The following is a 19,947-nucleotide window of genomic DNA, read 5'->3' on the forward strand; positions in this document are numbered from 1 at the left end:
GTGCAGTTTTTAGCTGCAGATCTCAAAGGTCTGGCTGGGCAAGTACCATTATTTTCTGTTAGATCCATAAATCCCCCTGAGGAAGAGAATTCTGAAGTGCATCACTTGTTTTCTGAAAATATTTGTGCAGTTCAGCTGCAAATTAAGAACAGAACTGTCAAACGGGTGCAGTGAAGGCAGGTCATCCAGCCAGCAGCTGCTATTGGTGGAGGACAGGTACAGGTCTGCACCCAGCACAGGCACAGACAAACAAAAACCTTTGGTGCCCCATGGTAAAACCTCACAGGAGATTATGCTCCTCAGCCTTTAATTGCTTCAGACTTCATCCGTGGGCTTACGTGGTGCCAGCCCACACAGCACACTTATGGCCTGCCAACAGGGAACACTTGCTGAGCACGTTGGTGTGTAACTGGAGATCCTCCCTCCAAAAGAGCCTAATGAAAAACAAGGCAATCAGTGGTTAAACTGAACTGTGCTTGAGGGCCAGGCTGGGAAAATCCCCCAGGCATTTCTGCGTGGACATCTCTGTGTGCATACTATATTCACACCTCATGCACAATGCAAACAAGACCCCCCCCAAGCCCTGAATTATTCAGCATGGCAGAGCACCCAGGCAGCACCAAGGAGCCTTTTCCTCCTCCCCAAGACAGGCGAGTTAAACTTCATTCCTTGTCCAAGCTGCCCCTCGCTCACCTCTGTCACTCCTGACCATCAGTCTTCTGCCAGGATAGATTGTTTGTATCTAACAACACAAAGACAAGCAACATCCCAGCCAAATGCTTTGGAAAAGTAAGATTTGGACAGACAGACACACAGCCAACGTCGTTAGCTCCCACCAATCAGAAAAGGCCTGCAGGACATTCGCCACAGACACCTGGCTGAGGATCCATGCTGAAGCCCACCAGGAAGCTGCTCAGCCCCACCAGCACAGCCACCAGGAATCCCAGGGCGCCCAGATGGGGCTGAAGGCCAGCAGGTCGCTCCCAGCGCTGCCAAGGCTTCTCCTCACACCTGGCTGCTAAAGAAGGGCAATGCTACTGAGGAGAGCCCCACTGGAACGGATGCAGCGGCCCTAATTGAGGGGGACTTTTCTCAGACCAAGAAAAAAGTTTCTGCACAAGCCAATGCTCTGCTGGTTTTCCTTAGACATAAAATTTACTTTATTTCTTTTCTTAAAAAGTTAAAAATACAGAGGGTTCGGAAACTGATTTTCTCCTTGCAGATGTTCAAACTGCAGCTTAAGGAGAAAATAATCCTTCACTGAAATGTTTCTCTTAATTTTTTATTTTATTTTTTCCAATCATCACCATCATTAGGACAGAGGTTGAGGAGCACTGACTCCACCGCTCATCTGATGACGCAGTTTGATTCCAGATTCACATTTCCAGGTGCCAAGAGTCCAGAAAACAGTGCCATCTTCATCTGAGATTTTCTACTGAACACAGCAGTGACTGTTGGCATCTTTGAAGCGTAATCGCATCTTAGGTCGGTATTTCTCAAGGTAAAGCAGCTGTTTGGAATTGAAAGCTCCCCTCCTTTTCCTAAAACAAACAGAATGAAGGCTGACATCAATGGCAAAAGTACGGCTTCAGTCACTGCGATACTCAAGCTCACATATTTCAAGGCCTTTCTGTATCCATAAAACAGTGTCTGCGATAAGCTGTGAGCCCACTGGCAGCCCAGGGAAAGGAGCTGGGCCAGCGCATGCACTTCATTGCCCACGTGCCAATATTACAATCAAAATCCCATTAACAAGTTTGAGGAGATTTCCTTGCATTGGGAGAGTTTATTTCCATCAGCAGCAGGCACTGAGCACCACAAGGTCACCCCTTCCCTGCAGATGCATGTGCTACTGAGATTAGCCAGGCAAGCCCATGGCAGCCAGACAGAAACACGTAAGAGATGCTCAGAAAAGAACTTCTCAACGTGAAAGGTATCTAGGAAGAGGGAAAAAAGGAATTTAAGAAAGGGCAAAGTTCAGAAAAATCTGTTGACAGCAATATAGTTTACAAAGATAACCAAAGACCCTGGGAATCCATAAAGAGACAAATTGCTTTCTGGGCAAAGCTCATTCAACATCATCATACCCGCTGGGCTTCATTTCAAGATCCGATGCTATCAGCGCGCCAGCAGAGCTCCGCAGGCTCATCCTTTACCAGTTCTGCTATTTCCCAGATAAGGGGGCTGCTGACACCTCCTGAGTGGATGCTGCCCTCGTGCACAACGTTGCACAGTGCTGCCCTCGCTTGCTGGGAAAATGGTGCTGCTGGGGGCCCAAACCACCCCGGTTTTTTGGGCAAGGAGCAACCGGTTCACAGCCAGCTCCAACCACAGAGCTCACAGCCCTGCCTGCAGGCCTCCCCCAGCTCCAGAAGCTTTGGGGTCCTCGGTGCAGCGCCTCGATGTGTAAACCAAGATTTACAATAAATCAGAAAGAAAAGAGAGTTGGGGGAAAACACCTCATCTGTAAACAGACAGAAAGGGCCAAAGCCTCAGCAACCGTGTCAAAGTCACGTCTGCCACTGTTAGCTCATAGCAAGAAGAAAATGAGTCAGAAATCAAATAAGCTCTGCTGAAGATGCATGCTGTCCAAACAGAACAAACGGAGAAAAGGAAGTTGAACTTACTGCCTTATAAACTGAACTGCATCTTCGTACTTCATTCCACATTCAAGGAGAGCAAGTGCAACCAGGACAGGAGCCCTGCAGGAGAAATCAGTACGTAAGGAAACACTACACTGAATCCCTCCAAATACATCGAGTTTATCCATAAACAAACAGCTTAAACATCTTCTCTTTGAATGTTATCTACAGAAAGACATTTGCCTGCTGAGTATTTAATGCAGAACTTTTCAGCAGATAGCCCTGCTTGCAGTGTGCACACAGAAATCCGCAGCCTCTTCAGTGTTTGGGGCACAAAACAGTAATTCTCTATTTTCACGCTCTCTCATTTCACCATAACCTCGTTTTCTACTCTGCTAAAAGGAGCCTGCAGTATCTCTGGGATGCACTTTGCTTCTTATGACACCGCAGGTTTAGCTGTGCGTGGGACAGGAGCACAAAGCATTCAATGGATGACTTCCAGAGATAAATCTTTAATACATGCTGCACACGTACCTGGGTGTCCCAGCAGCAATAAAGTCAAGTTCCCTACTTTGGGATCCTCATCTCAGGTATCAGTGAAGTGCAAAGAGCCGGCTTCACAAACAGGCTGGAGTCACAGAGCACACTGAGTTGCTCCTGGATGGATTTCACTCTGCTAAGCACACACAGGTGCAGCAGGCGCCCTGACAGCAGTGAGGGATCAAGCAGGTGTCAGCAGTTGGACGGCTTGTGCTTAGAGCCACACAGAAAGGTGGTTCAGCAGAAAACTGCCACTGCCGTCCTGCACACACATAAATAGAGATTCTCTCTCCAAGGGGAAAAACCCGAAATCTCAGAAGTCACTTTAAAAATACAAATGCATCAACCTCCTACAGCTGAGGTTTAACGCTCTGCTACGCGACACCGACCTTCCCAACCCTGCAACACAGTGAACAGCAACACAACATCCGCTCTCTTCACGGAATTTGGTTTTCAACAGGTTGAGCCAGTCGTCAACGATCTGACTGGGGGGTGGCGCTCCGTCATCGAACGGCCAGTCCTGGAAAGGAAGCACAGGTCAGCTCCTGGGGCACCGCAGGCAGAGGCACACAGTTTTCAACACGTGGTTACCAGCAACGTAACTAATGGGGAAAGCAGGGCACTCCACGGCACGCTGGCCGTTCTGGGGCTCTTTTTCTAGTTACAAGTTCACCAGTCGATATCATAATGTGCCGCTAATTAGACTTTTCAATACAATTTCAATAAAACCCTACGTTAGCTTCCTCATAGTATAGAATTCTTAGAGAAATAGCTGCCTTTAAAATCTCACTGCATTATGAATGTGTGAAAATCAATAGGTGCTTCCAATAAATATCTGAAAGATGAAAACTCTGTAGACTTGCCTGTGGTTGTGACCACCTTTTATAGCCCTGTTTGTACTACAGATGATGTGAGAAGGTCCAACACAACAGCCCCACACACAGCCTGCCTGCCTGCACAGCGTCCCACCAGTGAGGCTCAAAGCTGCCCAGGTATTTCCAAATTAAAAATAAATAAAAAAATCAAACATCTCACAAATAGGAAAAAAGAAGTGCTTGGAGAAGGGCAAAAACAGCAGTCAAGCAGCATTTCAAACTTCACTTCTGCCCATAAAAGGAGTTGCCAACATTTAAACCCTCCAGGCCGCACGCAGCGCCATCAGCACGGCTGCACATCAGAACTGCACACAGAAGCTCCCCACGGCCTGCAGGTCACAGCTCTCCTGGACGCTGTGCTAAGAGCAGCACTGCACATCCCAGCACAGCCCAGCGCTGCCACCTCCTCCACCGCAGCAGAGCTGCAAAGCGCTGCTCTGTGCAGGGGAAGGAAGACTTCCCGGTCGTTTGGCACTTTCATGGGCAGCCTGCAAGGCAATCTGACAAAAGGCTCATAACCAGAGCTGCGTATTATCTGAGGAACTCTTCAGATGGAAAGAAAACGGCTTTGAAAGGAGCCCTCCTCCTCCTCGCTGCCTAGAGCCAAGCTTCTCATGGAGTTTCTTAAGGACAGCTTCACATCCAGACACGTTCGCTGAAGCTGCAAGAGCACGGGCAAACTGAATGTGCACGAGGGTGGAAAAATCATTGTTGTTCTGCTTGAAATGCACTTCCAGCCACCCCAATGCCTCCTGCAGAGCAGGCATAGCTGTGCAGCATCGAGGAGTGCAGCTCAGGAGAGCCTCACAGGCAACCAGAAGCTGTGAGGAGCAGCTCTGCCTTACAGCTACAAACACAGAAGCTTCGGGTTACTGAAATAACTTTGTGATCAATGCTGAAAGACACAAAGTCTGCAGAGTGCTGCAAACACCTTCACAAAGGAAGCAGGAAAATGAAATTACCTGGGACAACGTGGCAAAATAAAAGGTTACGGAAACAAGAAAAGTAAACCTTGTTTGTCCCAATCAAAGGCTTTTCCAAGAAGTTCCACTCAATCCCACCCTGGGAGCAGTGTTATTTCAGGCCCAGTGTCACCCACTGCCCCACTGCAGGATGCTTCCTTTCGAAGCTGACAGCAGAGAACAGGATTTTGTCTCTGGCTCTGGGTCGGATTGAAATCCTTTCCTGCAGACCAAATACGGGATGCTGCTGTTATTTTGCTTTTGTTTACGTGTTAATCCTCACGTCCACACGTCTTGTGCTGGTCTGAATTAATGACAGCCCTCGTTTCCTCAGAGCATCGCCTTCGCAGTAACAGCACAACACCAACATCAAATTAGCACTGGAGGGACGCTGCCCAGAATGAGAAACACGCATAATTCTGGGACCACAGGAGTAATAGCAACAAAGTTCTGCAAGTTTTTCTCTGCTAATTATGAGTTCTGCCAGCAATCCTTTGAATTCCTGTCAGTCAGCAGAGAAAACAAATTGCTAGGCTCTGCGACCAAAACAATCATTAGTAACCAGGATGATGCACTGGGTTTGCACAAACAGCAAACGCAGCTCGGCTGTGCCACCCTGCAGCAGCTGGGAAGGAAGATAGGCAAGAAGGGGGTGGTTTTATTCACCCTCTGTCTGGAGGACTCTGCTCAGCAGCACAGCCTGCAGCACCCACAGGACTGCCAATGCACAACAGAGGTGCCTGAGGAGCTGCAGCAGGACTCAAATGACAAAGATCCCTTTTCCCAAATGCTCCCAGAACAGGGTAACACTGTGCCACCAACCAATGTGGGAGCTTCTCACCTTTACCAGCAACCCATGGCCACGCTGCATGCAGCTGCTGGACAGGAAGCCACCCCCCAGCCCTCCTGGGGGCACTTATGGAGCAAGTTCTGCTCCAGGAGCAGACAGAGCAGGACAGGCAGAAGCACAACAACAAAACGTGCCCCAGATCCACAGAACAAAACTCCATTGGCTGCTACTCAGTAAGAACACTTTCAGGAAAAAACAACAAGCTTTTCTTGACATACCATTTCTACACTGAGCCCTTACATGTCAACACAACTGTAAGAACCACACTGAAACCCACAGGAACTGAACCCATCCCCACCTCCTGCCTCCTGGATTTAATCTCTGTTGATAAACACGTGTGCAGTAGTGTTACACCAAGCACAGAGCCTCTAATTCTCTGGTTTCTCACTATGCCATCTGCCAAAGCATCTCCCTGCTCCTCCCCTCCTGCCAGCACACAGCACTGCACCGAGGCACGAGGGCAGGCTTTGCTGAAATGCTCTCATTTTCTGGGGCTCCCCTGCGCTTCTGACCTCAACAGCTTTAAAATAGACCCTAATCTCCCCCAGGCTCTGTTTTTAATCTGCGTGACTTCTCTGAGCGATCAGCTCTAAGTAACGACCTGTTGTGCTTTCAGCCAGTAACTCAACACTGCTTCTGAGCAGCAACAGGACTCCGTTTTGGAGAAGCACGCATTAACAGGAAGGAAAAGCAGGAGGTGGCCATGTCAGCAGCCAGCTAAACTTATCTCACATCCCAAAACACCACTGCAGTACAGTGAGTTACTAACACAGCATCGTGACCGGGATCATCAGCACCAGCAATGACGCTGGCAGCAAACCCTCCCATCTCCTCCTGCCTTCTGCTGCACACAACAGATGTCTGCTGGATTTACAGCCTCCCCTTCTGCCTCCTGCAGCAGAGAGAGGCTCAGAAGAGCTGTGCTGAACGTGGGAAGGCAAACGTGCGCGGGCACATGACTGCGTGTTACTCAAAGTGAGAGGCTCTTCAGGAGAATTATGCTTAGCAGAACTGGTGGAAACACCATTTCCAGTTTTTGAAAAGCTTCCTCAAAAAGCGGCTTTCAGTTCAAACCTCGCCAACAAGTTGGGTTTTGTTTTGTTTATTTCTTGGGAACTGCAATCCCCGGCCCCTTTCAGAAGCTCCACAGCACAGAGCACTCGGGCTCCTGCTGCTGAGGGCAAGGGGGGCTTCATGCCGGCTGCGGGGCCAAGGGCAGCAGAACAGCAGGGGAGCAGCCCTCAGGAGGGACACACATCTCTGCGCTCCCACAGCAACGCAAACACTTAAGCCCCAGCTTAAGGCAGGGCTCTGATGGCTTACACAGCACGCCTTTAATCCTTCCATTTTCTGGCAACCCCAGGAGTATCACAGCTGGAGTGCTGAACACACAGCACAGCCTGAGCCCAAGGCAGCTCTGGAGGAGCAGAAACGCTGCTCCACATCCAGCCGCTGGAACCTGAGCAGCTGCTCTTTCCAACAACACAGGCACACGTGGCTGCCTGGAACCGGAGTAAATGTGCACTGGGACCTGGAGCCAAGGAACCTGACTGACCTGCATGTGGAGCCTCCAGCTTTTGCAGCTGTGCCAGGGTACGAGTTTTTCTCCTAATGGAAAACCATGCAGGTTTTCCTCCGATCGAGCCATTAAAATCCAGAAAGCAAAACACCAGCACCCACAACCAACAGGGGCTACGTGCAAGAAGGTTAGGTGCAATTTCTGGCCTCACAACAGCATTACTCCAGTAAAATAAACTGATTATATCTAACGCCCTATCATAACCCGGAAGAAGTGCCTGGAAAAATACTGCCTGTAAGTGCAGGGTGAGCACACGGCTGTACAAAAATCCTGCCCTAAGCACCAAGCAGGAGCAGACAGCACAGCCACTGTGCAACGCTCACGGTGCGAGCAGCAGCTCAGGGCAGCACTGCAGTGGAGGTGAGCAGGGAAGTGCTGCCATCAGCAGCTGCTCCTGTGAGCTGTGGGAGCCTCGTGTTTGCACAAAAAGCAGCCTCTCAATGCTCAGTGGTCTCATAAGGCAGCAGTTTGAATGTGTGAGAGCAGAGCTTTATCTTCATCCTGAGAAGGCCAACTGCAATGCCAAGTGCTGTATCAGGGGAAAAGGACTGAGATGAACTGCATGAAACACAAGGCTGAACAGACCACAAACTGAGTTCACACTGCATTAGTATCAGCCCAGTCACTAAAATGCAACCCAAAATATCTCAACAAACCCAGGAATAGACATTTCTATTCCAAGTGAAGCTGTAGAAATGAATCAGCAAGTACATTTCAGGGAGGCACAGCAAGTATCTCAAAGCCAGCTCTGCCTGACGCAGGGATCACACAGCTTTTGGCCCGTCTGAGACAGGCAGCTCCTCCCAAGGCACAGAGGCCATCCCCACCCTCATCTGCAAGTGATTTCCAATGTCAGACAGTTTTAAAAGGCAACTCACTAGAACTTGGATTCCTTCCTTTTCGATAGGAGCTTTATCATAGGTGGCATCACAGACTCGCACCAAGGTTGTCACTCCATACTTCTTCAGCTCCTTTGAGAAGAAGGAAAAACAAATGAGTGCAGCAGGAGGGGGAGAAACAGAGCAGCTCCGAAACCAAACACTTTCACATGGATCAAAGGTGACTGTGCAGCAAGGGAGGGAGGGCCAGCCCTGAAAGGAGCAGCCCTGACCTGCTGAATGGTTACAAGGGACAGGAACGAGCGTGAAACTTCTCAGAACTTTCTTTGCAGGGAAAAGTCAGGCTGCAAACAAAGAACGCACGTGAGAACAAAATGAAAATAGCTGCTTATCCTCCCCACACAGCTTCTTTTTCCTCTTTAAATAGAAGCCTGGGACTGTTGGCTTCAGCCAGCACTGGCAGGGAGGAGCAGAACACGCCACCGTGCAGTAAGCAGCACACTGTGCTTGATAAATAATCAGAAGATCAAACAAAGGCCGCTCCAGTTCACTTTGAAGGCTCACACAGCAAGCACAATTTCCTCTCGTGTTTGCACCAAGCCCTTGGGCCAATTAGCAGCAATATCTGTTCAGGCAGAAGCCTCCTGACGAAGGAAGGCAATCCACAGTGAGACCAAAAGCCACGCGGCATTCAGACAGGATGAAGCACTAAAATGTGAGTGCTCTGTGCTGAGCTGCAGCCTGACAGCAGCATCTGACGGAACAGAGTGCTTTGCAATGGAAGTGACCTACAGAGGGCACAGAGATTGGGCAGATTTGGAGCAAACCAGAGTGCAGGCTGCCCCGCCGGTTTTTCCATTATACCACCTGTTAATTTTCCAGACAACCAAGGATTCAATTTTGTGTTATTTCTGACTTTTGTGTCTATAATGGCCTGATCCACCATCCATCAAAGATGGCTCCCTGTCGCTGGACCAGGCAGATGGCATTTCTCAGGGATAAATTCTGGGACCTGAGATACCTGACAGCTCTGGGAGCAGAAGGGTTTGGAGAAAACACCCTGCAAGCCAAAACATCCGTGTAAGTACTGTGTGAATCCTATTTTAGGGATAACAAAGATCATAAACCAGTTATAATTCCATCAGCTACTACTTTCAAAGCCAAAAGATCAGCAATATATTAGAAGCAATGTATTACTTAATGAAAACTAACGTTTAGAGTCACAGAACATGCAGTCCTTTCCAAGCCAGGACAACAACAATGGCAAAGATGCGGGCCTGCATTCTTAAAATGGAAACTCCTCCAATCTCTCAATGACTGATTACTTTTATCCAAATCCTGCACTCGTGTGAATTCTTGCACTGTCAAGAGAATATCAATTATGTATTAAGGACAAAATCACAGAACGGCCACGGTTGGAAGGGACCTCAAGGATCACAAATCTCCAACCCCCTGCCACATGCAGGGAAAATGGCAGCATGTAATGCATAGCACAGCTTTGTGAACAAGAGGTGTGAATGCAGCACAGTGCTGCTCAGCAGTGCAGAAAGCAGGAGCGGGTCAGGGAGGAAGGAAGGACGAGGCTGATGGACGCCTTACCTCTATGAACCTGCAGAGGGTCGCATTGGTGGGGTTGTGAGTGATGAGGAAACGCATGCCGTCGTAGCTGATCTCCACGGGGGCTGGACGGTTCATAATGGCAGCAAAATGTGTGAGGGGCCAAAAAATTTAAAAAAAAGAGAAAAAAAAAAAGGAAAAGAAAAAAAAAAAATCAATAACCTCGGAAACGTTTCACAGCAGAAAACATTAAAAGACCACTAAAATGGCTGGGATTGATCAGAGCTTGTTTGTTCCTTAAAGATCTCGCTTCTACAAAAGCAGGTTTGCTTCAGAATCCACGTGAATTCAACTTCGGCCTCGGTTGCTGCAGGTGGTTTCCTTCAGACTCCACAGCTCCACGTGCAAGACTAGGCAGCCTGTTCTACATTTAGGCACTGGTGAGGCAAAAAAGTAAGGGCAGGTTTTCTCTCCACTTTGTTTTCTTGACGCTTAGTTTTGCTAGAGTCAGTAAAAGGAACACGCTTCCCAGGTGCAGGAGATATCCCATATATCTGCGTGTGCTCGCTGTGCCGGAGTCCTCGAGGCAATGCGGGTCTGGCACCAAGGCCCTGCGCTCACTCGTCGGCCAGGGCGCTGTGCTGGGCCTGGCAGAACTCTGCCCTCACGCTCAGAATCGCCATAAATGTGCGGCGTAAATTCCAACAGAACACCTGGGGAGAGAAGGACAGCAGGTCAGAGGGGGCAGCTGCCCATGGCGGCAGCACCAGGCGCTGCTGTGGCTCCAGACCTTCGCAGCGGTGCGGTGGAGATGAGAGGATGCCAGCGTCGGCTCCGCTGTCAGCGCAGCACAAAGCAGGGCTCCTTCCCCGCCTGTGGAGGATGCTGATCAAATGCAATTTCAGACTTTGATCAACCATTGCCCTGAGAGCCCCGAAAACAAACTGTTCAGAAGAAGCCTCAGCGCATCTGATGCTCATAAACATTTCATAAGAGAAAACAGCAGACCAATCCTACACAAACAAATTGTACCTTTGAATCAAGCTTGTACCATTTATAACCATTTATGAAAACAAGGATGACTAAAACTGCCCAGAAAAAAAAAAACAACCACGTTTCCAGTGACTGCCACCCTTAGCAAGCAAGGCAATAACGAGCAGAAAGCAAACAGGAGTGAATGTTTTGTACGTCACTGCTTCAGAGCACTCAGAATGGGGCAAACCAAAAACCTCCAGGTGCAGCAGAAAGCTGAGGACATCCCAGGGCCAAACAGCAACACAGGAGCTGCAGTCACGGAGGCAGAACCAGCAGCTGCTGTTACTGCTGCTCCCCAGCCCTGACTTCAATCACTGATGTGGTGACAGTTCCAGCTCCTTCCCAGCGCTGCTGCACGCTGTTAACAAAGCACGCGTTGGGAACTGCACTGTGCTACAGCTTCGTTTTTGGAATGAGAAAAGAAAGGAGGGTGCGAGTGCCATGTGTGTGAGCTGCTGCTGGCACAGAAGCACCTCCAGCCTCACCAGCAGCCGCCCTGCAGCAGCACACACCCCTAGAATCTGTCATCTCCAAAGCAATACAGGGCTCATTTCACAGTAACAACTTCCAGTTATTCGCAGCCCTACCCGTTTACAGCCCAGGGCATCCAGGCAGCAGCTCCCAACCTTAACACGGAGGATTCAAAGCACAGCTGGTTTAGCAACAGCAAGAAAAGCCACAACGGCACAGCTCTACCCCAGCCCTTAGGGGAATGGAAGCAGAGCAAACTGATGCTAGCTCAATACTGGAGACCCAGAGCTGACCCAGCACACACAGCAGCTTTCCGTGCACGCAGCTGAGCCGTGCTCTCCCTGCAGCACAGCTCAGGAGGCTCCGATGTGACATCACAGCAGGTTGAAGTTTAACTGCAGGCAGAACATTCCACGTCTCACTTCCTGCTGTTTCGCAATGCAGCCCTCCTGGATCTGGTGACAGCAAACCTAAGTAGGTCAGTAATGTGTCACATCCAAAGGCGTGGAACAAAGAGCTCCATCACCTCCCGGGGCACAGAGAACGCAGAGCACTGCCTGTGGGTCCTCAGAGAAGGAAAACAGCTCTGCTGGGCAGAAAAACTTCACCAAATGGCATCGGCTATTTTGGAATACCGAAACAGACCCTTGAACTCAATAAGAGAAAGCATAAAGCCAAAGAATCACCAAGACTTGTGCTAAGGACAGCAGCAAACAGCTGCAGGCAGGCAGAGCTGCGCCCTGGAGCCGCTTTGTGCCCAATGGAGGTCAGAGCACCGCCCTGCCATTCTGCAATGAGGGACACACAGGGAAGTTCCACCCCAAACCTCAGCAGCACTCAGCCCTTTAATGAGACCCTCATCTCAAAACAGACAAATTAAGGACGGCAGAATTACCTCTTTCACTGACACCAAGTCAAAAATCACCCAGAGAACAGCAATTATTTCCTTAAAGAACAGCTCTCAATGCCAAAAAAATGCATTAATTAGGTTGCCAGAGGCAAGAACAAAGACGTTTTCAATAACCTCCCCCAATCTCAAAGCAGTTCTTCCTCCGAGGGACTCAAATATAAATTTCAGAGAGGAATCCAGGGATAATTTATCAGCACAGTGACTGCGGGATCAGGGCTCACCCCGGCTGGCAGGGTCCCTCTGAACTCACAACATGTGAGTCCTTAAGTGCCAGTTCCTGCAATCTGTCCCAACTTTACCATGCGTTCCACATCTCAGACCTCTCAGAGCACAGCAGTCTGCCAGAGCCGCGGTGCTGAGCCAAGCACCCAAGTGCCCAGGCACTGCACAGCACCACGCAGGGAGGCCTTGCTGACAGGTACTGCAAGGGGTGCCCCATCCCAGCAGCCCCTGACATCACCTGGCACATCCTGGCCTGAAGCCTCACATCACAGAACAGTTCCAAAACCACCCCGAGGCCCCAGCAGGGTCATTTAAAACACAAACAGCCGCCAGCAGACCTTGGCATGGGAGACAAGGATTGGATTGGAGTAGCAGAGGCTCGCAGTATTGCCGTCCGAGGCACAAGTGCCATATTTAAACAAACCCCGTGGACGTTTTTCTCTGCAGCACCATCATGGCATTGGAAGAGCATCGCCCAGCGCCACCGGAGCCGCGCGTCCCAACAGATCACGTCGCTGCAGTTACACTTCTCCTCCCCTGAGCAAATCAGCGAGAGAACTTCAACACAATTACCTGAAAGGCGTTTTAGAAGCACTGTTTACCCAGGCGTTCAGGTGGCTCCTCCTGTCAGCAGCCCCGGCCGCACAGCCTGACCTGCAGCTCAGCCTGCGGTGCAGCGATGGCAGCGCGCCTCCCGAGGCACGGCGTGAGCGCGCTTAATTAGCTAATGGCTCGGGAGTGATTAAGAACGTGAAGCGCTGTATTTAAGTCTGAAAAATGATTTCCAGAAGGATAAGTAGTTTATGCAGCACCCGCTCCTATTTTTAAAACAGCTTCATTACTGACACATGCATCCCTTCCTCCTGTGGCTTCCAACTGCATTTTGCTGAAGTTCAGCAAGGAAGATCGGGCTTTTAATTAGCAAATCCAGAAAAACCCCTTGCCTAAGCCTCCTGAACTCCCCGGTAGTGCTGTCAGATTTCTCCCTCCTCATGTCAGCAATTTGCACTTCTAAGACCTGAGCACCATCAAATTGATGACAGTAAACAGCAGCAAAGTTTATCTACAACACAGGAGACAAGAAACAGCTTTTCAGCCAATTAACCTTCAGCTTTTTGTACTTGGAAAGCGAGATGGAAACCAAAGAACGATGACATGTCTTACATGGCCGCTGGGACAGGGAGCACCCAGTGCTGAGAATGGGGAGCAGCAGCCCAGTGGGACCCAGCAGGATGAGCACAGGCAGCAGCAGTTCACACATCTGAAAGGCACGGGGGGGGGGGCCTGTGAGTCGGTTGGCACCTGGTGTCATTTAACTTAATTAGCAGGGAACAACAATCCGTCAAGATGCCCATCTCACAGCCTCTGCACCTACAAGGACTGAAGTGAGTTACAACTGAGGCCCCCTGGGCTCCCACCCCTCGTGCTCAGCTCCACACACTGACAAAGTTTGAGGAAGCCCAGTGAGGCCAATTTGAGAGGAATGTTTTTCAAGATACTACAAACATGCACAAATATGATTGAAATGTAAGCAAGGGGCAGACCTGTTCATCGCCTCTGCCTGTTTATTTAGGCTAGTTAACTAATTGAGAAAGAACGCTTCCATGGATTCCTGCCATGAAAGACATTTCACCTGAGATTGCCCTGAGTAAAACCAAGGCACCAACAAAACCACCTCCAGCAGCTGCCCTGCGCAGCAGCAGAGCAACTCCTGAACCAACCAGCAGCTTGCTCTTCTGAACTGCACATCAGCACATCCAGGGAGAGAGCTGACGAGAAAGAAGGGACAGCACCAGGCATTCCTCACTCCAAAGCACGCAGTTGGAAGTGCTTCCTTCCCTGCACAGATCAACAGCTTGCAACAGCTGCAGCTTCCACCCATTGCAAAACGCAGATACCTCCGAAAGGTCACTGGGATCACCTTCCAAAACGAGCTGGAGTGCAGGATGTGGTACAAAGCTGAGCCATCACTGTGTGAGGAGACTGAAGGTCTGCATTGTGAAACCATCTCAACTCACTTTGTCCCCATAAGTGGGAATTCACGTTCGGTGTTAATGAGTCGGTAACTCTGCAGCTTTTATTTCCCTCTCTGTAAGGCCTTCCCTGCAGCTGCACTCAGCACCCACAGCACTGCCAGCACAAAGCTCAACTCCCAGAAAATTTCTGTTCTGAACAACACTGCAGTGCTGTGAGACCTTTCCTGCTACGTTCCACTTCCCCATCCCATGCCGTACCTCTGAACGACCCACATCCCACCAACAGATGCTCGGAAGCATCCTCGAGATTGGTTTCTTCAAAGCATGAGGTGCTTTAAAGTGCAAGACTTCAGCGAGACCCTCAGCAGAAGGGCACCTTAGTGACCCCGACACGACACCTCTCCTCTCACGTGCTCTGCTGCACACAGACTCCAGAAGCAGCATTCCTGGATGAGGTCCCTGTGCCTGAGCTGCTGGGGCAGACACGTGCCTGAGGGCTGCACTCTGACACAGCACAGCCTGCAGCAGCACAGCCCCGCGCTGCAGTGACTCATGCATTTCCTTTGCTCGAACGCAGGACTGCGAGCAGCAGCAGATATCAATCTGCCCCAGCAAGATTGAGAAGAAAAAAAACCACCTCAGTTAAGAAGTGACGCATCAGGAAACAGCGAGAACTGTCACAGGTAGCACGTAACGCTGCACAGCAAAAGCACAGCTCCAAACCAGAACCCAAAGCTGGGCGCCACACAGAGCTTCACCACCACCTGCACTGCACAGAGCTGCACGCTGCTCCTCCCTGCAGCTCACAGCACAGCTCTGCCACTCGGGATTTTCTGAGCGCCTTCCCCACCCACCATCGAGCTTAAAAAGAAAAAAAACTTCAGAAGACATTTGAATATTATTTGCATAGCGCATCCGAAAAGTTCAGTGTTCCTGAAAGTGAAGTGAAAGCCAGAAGTGCCCCCTCCCCCAAGAAAAAGGAATTCAAGTTACTGCTTTACCCTTCCAGCCATAAAATCCCACTTAACGTGAAATACACACAATCAGAAGGAACTTCTGACAACAGCCCACCACTGTGTGATGTTGAACTGATCCCTAATACTCAGCACAGTGAGTTCAGGTGCAGCACCTGCTGGGGTTTGAACACAGCTCCACCAGAATGTCAGCATCCCTGGCAGCTGAGGAAATATTCTCACACTTTGGGATGAAACATCTCAAAAAAAAAAAAGCATTAACAAGTCAAGCAGGACTTGAAAGCAACTTCAAACCACACAGCAGCAGGGGTATTATTCTATGAAGCTACAGAGTTGAATTACTTGCACCTTACTCATCTCGCTGCTTTGAATTTGCCAGACACCTCTGCAGGCAGAATGACAGCACAGAGCCTCGGCTCTCCTGCAGGAGTCACATCCGGCCCCACAACTGAAACTTAAGCGGATGAATTTCACCGCATGTACACAAAGTTGCAATTGTTCAAACGCAGGGTCCATTATTTCAAGCAGTGCCCGACTTCCAGTGCAAGTCACCAGAAGGAAAGTAACTGTAGCACAGAAAAGAGAAAGGAGGGGTAACAAAACAAAGGCACAGCTGAAAGCGACCTGAATAGAGGCAGCAGTTCGTCACCTCAAGTGTCAGCACAGAGAAGGCATCAAGAGACCGAAAGCTGCTTCAGCCTCCCGACCTGCCCAGGGCCGCGGGACGGGGCAGCAGGCAGACAGCAGCAGGTCTGTGCCATGCAGCCTGTGGCCATGCGTCACAGGGAGCCACCCCACACCTCAGCCCAGGGCTCTGCCCCTCAGTGCTCAGACAGAGCTGTTCCACACCTTTAAGAGCCAATGCCGCCTCATTCATCCGAGCCCCAGAGCCGTGTGCTCCTCTGCTGGCTCAGCACGGTGCATCGCTGACGAGCCTCCTCCAAAGACTTTATCAAAACCCACAATCCGTGCCACTCACAGCCCCGACCCACAGCCTGGGTGCTGCCTTCAGCTGTGCATTGCAGCCAAGGGCAGGCAGGGCCCAGCCGGCTCCGGGCCAAGGCCGCTGCTCAGGGGCAAAGTGCGGCGTCACAGCTGCACCCACAGCCAGGGCAGCAGTGCAGGTAACCGAGCCCAAGGGCAGGGGCTGCGTCCTCAGAGCCGAACACGAAGGGGTCGCCAGCAGAGCCGTGCAGCCATACACGCGCAGACGCCGCCTCCTACTTTAATTCAGATTAAGGCTGATCCTTTCTTTCCAATAATTGAGTTCAGCGAAGTATTTCTATATGTTGAGTCATAAGAAGATAGAGTTTTTAGGCTGTTGCCAGTGGTGGTTTTATCATTTTTTCTTCTTTAAATACTAACTGCAGTTCTGAGTCAGAACCCAACTGGCTCATCTGGGGAGTTTCGAAGCCGGTTTCCATTTATACAGCAGCCTTTAAAAGCCAACTTTCTGCCTCCTCACGCTGTGAGCAATGAGCACACAGCCGCCCCGGGAGGACACAGCTCACGGCCAACCACGCCAAGGAGCCACGGCCACCGCCCAGCAGGGGCCACCCCTGCCATGGCCCCACATGGTGACACCCCCACAGCAGCCACCTCCACCCTCCACGACCGTGTTACCTTCCCCAACACGTGCCCCAAGCAGCAGACCCTGAAGGACAGCGTTCCTTGCTTCAGAGCACCCCACAGTCACCCTCAGCACTCCCCGCAGTCCCTGCCCCGTCCCCCCTCCCCGGGCCTCACAGGGCTGTCCCTCTATTACACACAAAGTCCTGCCTTTCGCCAAGCCCCATGAGAGCCACCACATCCCGGACACCCTTCCTCCCCAGCTCCACCCCCGGCCCGAAGGGAACCCCCAGCACCGCTCCCAGCTTTCTACTCTCCACTTCCAGACGGGATCCCGGAAAATCTCATCCTTTACAGCCCACCTCCAGGCCAAGCGCAGGACAGCCCCTTCCGCCAGTCTGGGGGCTTCCCACCCCCTCCCAAACAAATCCTCACCCACCCGTGCACAAACACAACAATAACCACAGACCCCCTTCTCTCAGACACTGCTATCACGAGCCAAGACCCCATTCACCAACACCCCCACTCCCTTCCCACTAACTGCCGCCCCGCACACACGGAGCACCCCGAGCCCAGGCCGTTACCCTTACGCAGACTCACAGATGAAGCGGGACCCCCCCAGCCGCTGACATCCCCAGGAAGGGGGGGGCAGCACCGCACAGCACCACGTCCCACGGGCCGCCCTCCCCAGCCGTGCCCAGCTCCCGGCACCGCGAACCGCAGCAGCACCGCCGGGAGGAGCCGCACGGGACGGCGGAAGCCCGGGCCGGGCAGCGAAGCCCCGCGGCGGCCGCAGCCCTCGGAACGCCGAACCGCCCCGGCCGGGCGGGGTCCCGCGGCGCACAAAGGCCGCGCTACGCGAGGCCCCTGGCCGCCTCCGCCCCCCGAGCGGCCCCAGCGGCCAGGGGCGCCCCGAGGAGCCCCCCGGCCCGCGCCCCCCCCCCGGCCAGGCCCGCCCCGGGGCGGGTCTCGGTCCGCACGCGGCCTCCTCCTCACCCGCAGCCCCCCCGGCTCCTCACCCCGGGCATTGAGCGCGGTGCCGTTCTTCCGACCGGGCCCGGCGCCTCCCACACCGCGGGCCGGGGGGCGCGACGGGGACAGGAAGGGGCGGCGGCGGCGGCGGCGCGGAGCGGCGGGGCCCGTGACGGGGCTGGGCTGCGCGCGACCCGCTGCGGCCCGAGCGGCGGAGACACCCGAGAGCCCCCGCGCCGCCACAAGGCTCCCCGCGCACGGGCCGCTCCCTCCCCGCCCTGCCGCGTGGTTCGGCCCGCCCGGCGCTGATTGGCACGGCGCGCCGCACACCCGCGCCCGGCGTTGGTACGGTCCGCCCCCTCCCACCGCCCCTCCCGGTAGCGCTCACTCGGTGCCGTCGCGGGGGGGGTCCCGCGCCCGCCCGGGCCGTGAGAGGAGCGCCGCCGAGCTCCATACCGCGGGTCCGCGCGAGCCGAGCCCCTTCCCGTGCCTCGGGGAACCGCCGCTCCCATCTCTCCGCCGTCGGAACGCCGCGCATCCTCCCCGCCCGGCAGCCGGCGTTGGTACTGCCCGTTTCTCCCCCTGGGGCGTCGCTGCGGCCCGTCCAGGGCGGCCGAGCCGCGCGGGGCCGCCTTTGGAACGCCCCGCTTCCCCTCGCTGTACTTGGACCGGTCCTCCCGCACCACGTGCGGCGCGGCCTTTCACGCCGGCACCCCCCCGCGCCCAGGGGCGGTGGAACAGCCCTCCCCCCCCCCGCCCGGTGGTTCTGTCCGCACGGCGGTTCCCACGGCTTCCGCGGCTCGGAGCCGCGACGGCACCTGGCAACAAGCACGGCGTTAACAATTAAAAAATGGCTAGAAAGCGTCTCAGCCTCGTGCAGCAACCTGGCATGGGCGCCTAAGCCTCGCTCACTGCGCTCCTATCGCCAGGAGGAACAGAAGCCACGCCACGAGCCCCGTCCCGGGGCAGGGATGCAGCCACGCGCCCCGTTACTTTGGGCCGGGTGCGACCGCCCTGGAACGGGAACAAGAGCGCCTCTGTGCTCTGCCTGCAGGGAGCTCCAGCGAGGCCCCTCGCTGCCCTTCCGCCGCACGTCCATCTGCACATCGCACAACATCGAGCCTTCCAGCCCACCAGGCCCCTTCTGCAGCTAAACAAAAGCTTTTTATCAGAGAGCTCACTGATTAACACCCCGTTATCTCAGTAGCAGGGGGTAAGAGGGGCGGTGATCACATCCACACCAGCTACACTCTGCTCCTGGCAGAGGAGCAAACGCTGGGAGCAGGGATAGCAGCACGCCCAGCCCCAAAGCAGTCCAACTCCTATCTTCAGCCAGAGAAAAGCCCATTGCTCCTCTGCCTGCCAGCCAGCGCTGTCTGGAAGGGCACCACATCCATTTTAACACCCGGGCACTGTTTTAGTGGCATCTGGAGGCTCTGGCCAAGCCCAGGGCTGCACTGCGTTGTTCTGTGGGCTCCACAAGGTTGTAACAAAGGAACATCCCACATCCTCGGCACCCCAAGCAGATCAGACACCTCAGCAGGGCACAGCACACCTCCCCCCAGCCCAAGGGATGCTGAGCCACAGCTGATGGGCTCCGGCCGTCCTGCTCAGCCAGGAGAAAACGACCTGCCCTGGACAGAAGGTCAGTTGGCTGAAGAGTTTGAATTAATTGCTAAAACACTGATTTTATCACCAGGTATCAAACCCAGCCGCCCCCACACAGCCCAGCCCGGCCCGGCCCACCTGCCTTTTTCTTCTTGCTCCAGCAGTAGGCAGCGGCCAGCCCACACCAGGCAGCCACCAATCGCTCGGAGCAGAGCTCCACAGCACAAAGACACCAGGACCAGGCACCGCACCGCAGGGCCACGCACAGCCCCGGACCGGGCACCGCATGGCACCGCACGCATCAGACCGCAGCGGCCCTTCACACCTCCTCTCCAGAACTGCTCTGAGCGCATGCGCACAACCTCTCAAGTCTGGCGCCACAGAGCTGCGCGTGCACACTCACGGCGAAGGGGGCGATAAGCCCCT

At 53.1% G+C, this 19,947-nt stretch overlaps 1 protein-coding gene across 4 annotated transcripts; it reads right to left on the reverse strand.

The window, feature by feature from the left end:
• Nucleotides 1-1,133: 1,133 nt before the first annotated feature.
• On the reverse strand, nt 1,134-19,855 carry PTP4A2 (protein tyrosine phosphatase 4A2). Of its 4 annotated transcripts, none has more exons than XM_048925537.1 (6): nt 19,660-19,855; nt 9,827-10,497; nt 8,267-8,359; nt 3,512-3,642; nt 2,628-2,702; nt 1,134-1,541 (listed from the first exon to the last, which is right to left on the reverse strand). In XM_048925537.1, exons 2-6 carry the CDS (start codon nt 9,920-9,922, stop codon nt 1,433-1,435), a joined length of 504 nt encoding a protein of 167 aa, XP_048781494.1. In that variant the 5' UTR covers nt 9,923-10,497; nt 19,660-19,855; the 3' UTR covers nt 1,134-1,432. The 4 variants fall into 4 exon arrangements, with proteins under 4 accessions (XP_048781494.1, XP_048781490.1, XP_048781493.1 ...); XM_048925533.1 differs by lacking the exon at nt 19,660-19,855 and adding an exon at nt 17,961-18,093; XM_048925536.1 differs by lacking the exon at nt 19,660-19,855 and adding an exon at nt 17,938-18,074.
• Nucleotides 19,856-19,947: the final 92 nt, after the last annotated feature.

Source organism: Lagopus muta, chromosome 23, assembly GCF_023343835.1.
Source record: "Lagopus muta isolate bLagMut1 chromosome 23, bLagMut1 primary, whole genome shotgun sequence".
NCBI classification, from domain to species: domain Eukaryota; kingdom Metazoa; phylum Chordata; class Aves; order Galliformes; family Phasianidae; genus Lagopus; species Lagopus muta.

Excerpts from the sequence above, each read along its gene's own strand:
- PTP4A2 (XM_048925537.1), bottom strand. The coding sequence starts at position 9,922 with ATGAACCGTCCAGCCCCCGTGGAGATCAGCTACGACGGCATGCGTTTC. Across the intron at positions 3,643-8,266 it reads AGGAAGGAATCCAAGTTCTA|GACTGGCCGTTCGATGACGG; the intron begins GTGAGTTGCCTT and ends CTTCCTTTCCAG. Across the intron at positions 1,542-2,627 it reads GCAGTTCAGTTTATAAGGCA|GAAAAGGAGGGGAGCTTTCA; the intron begins GTAAGTTCAACT and ends TGTTTGTTTTAG.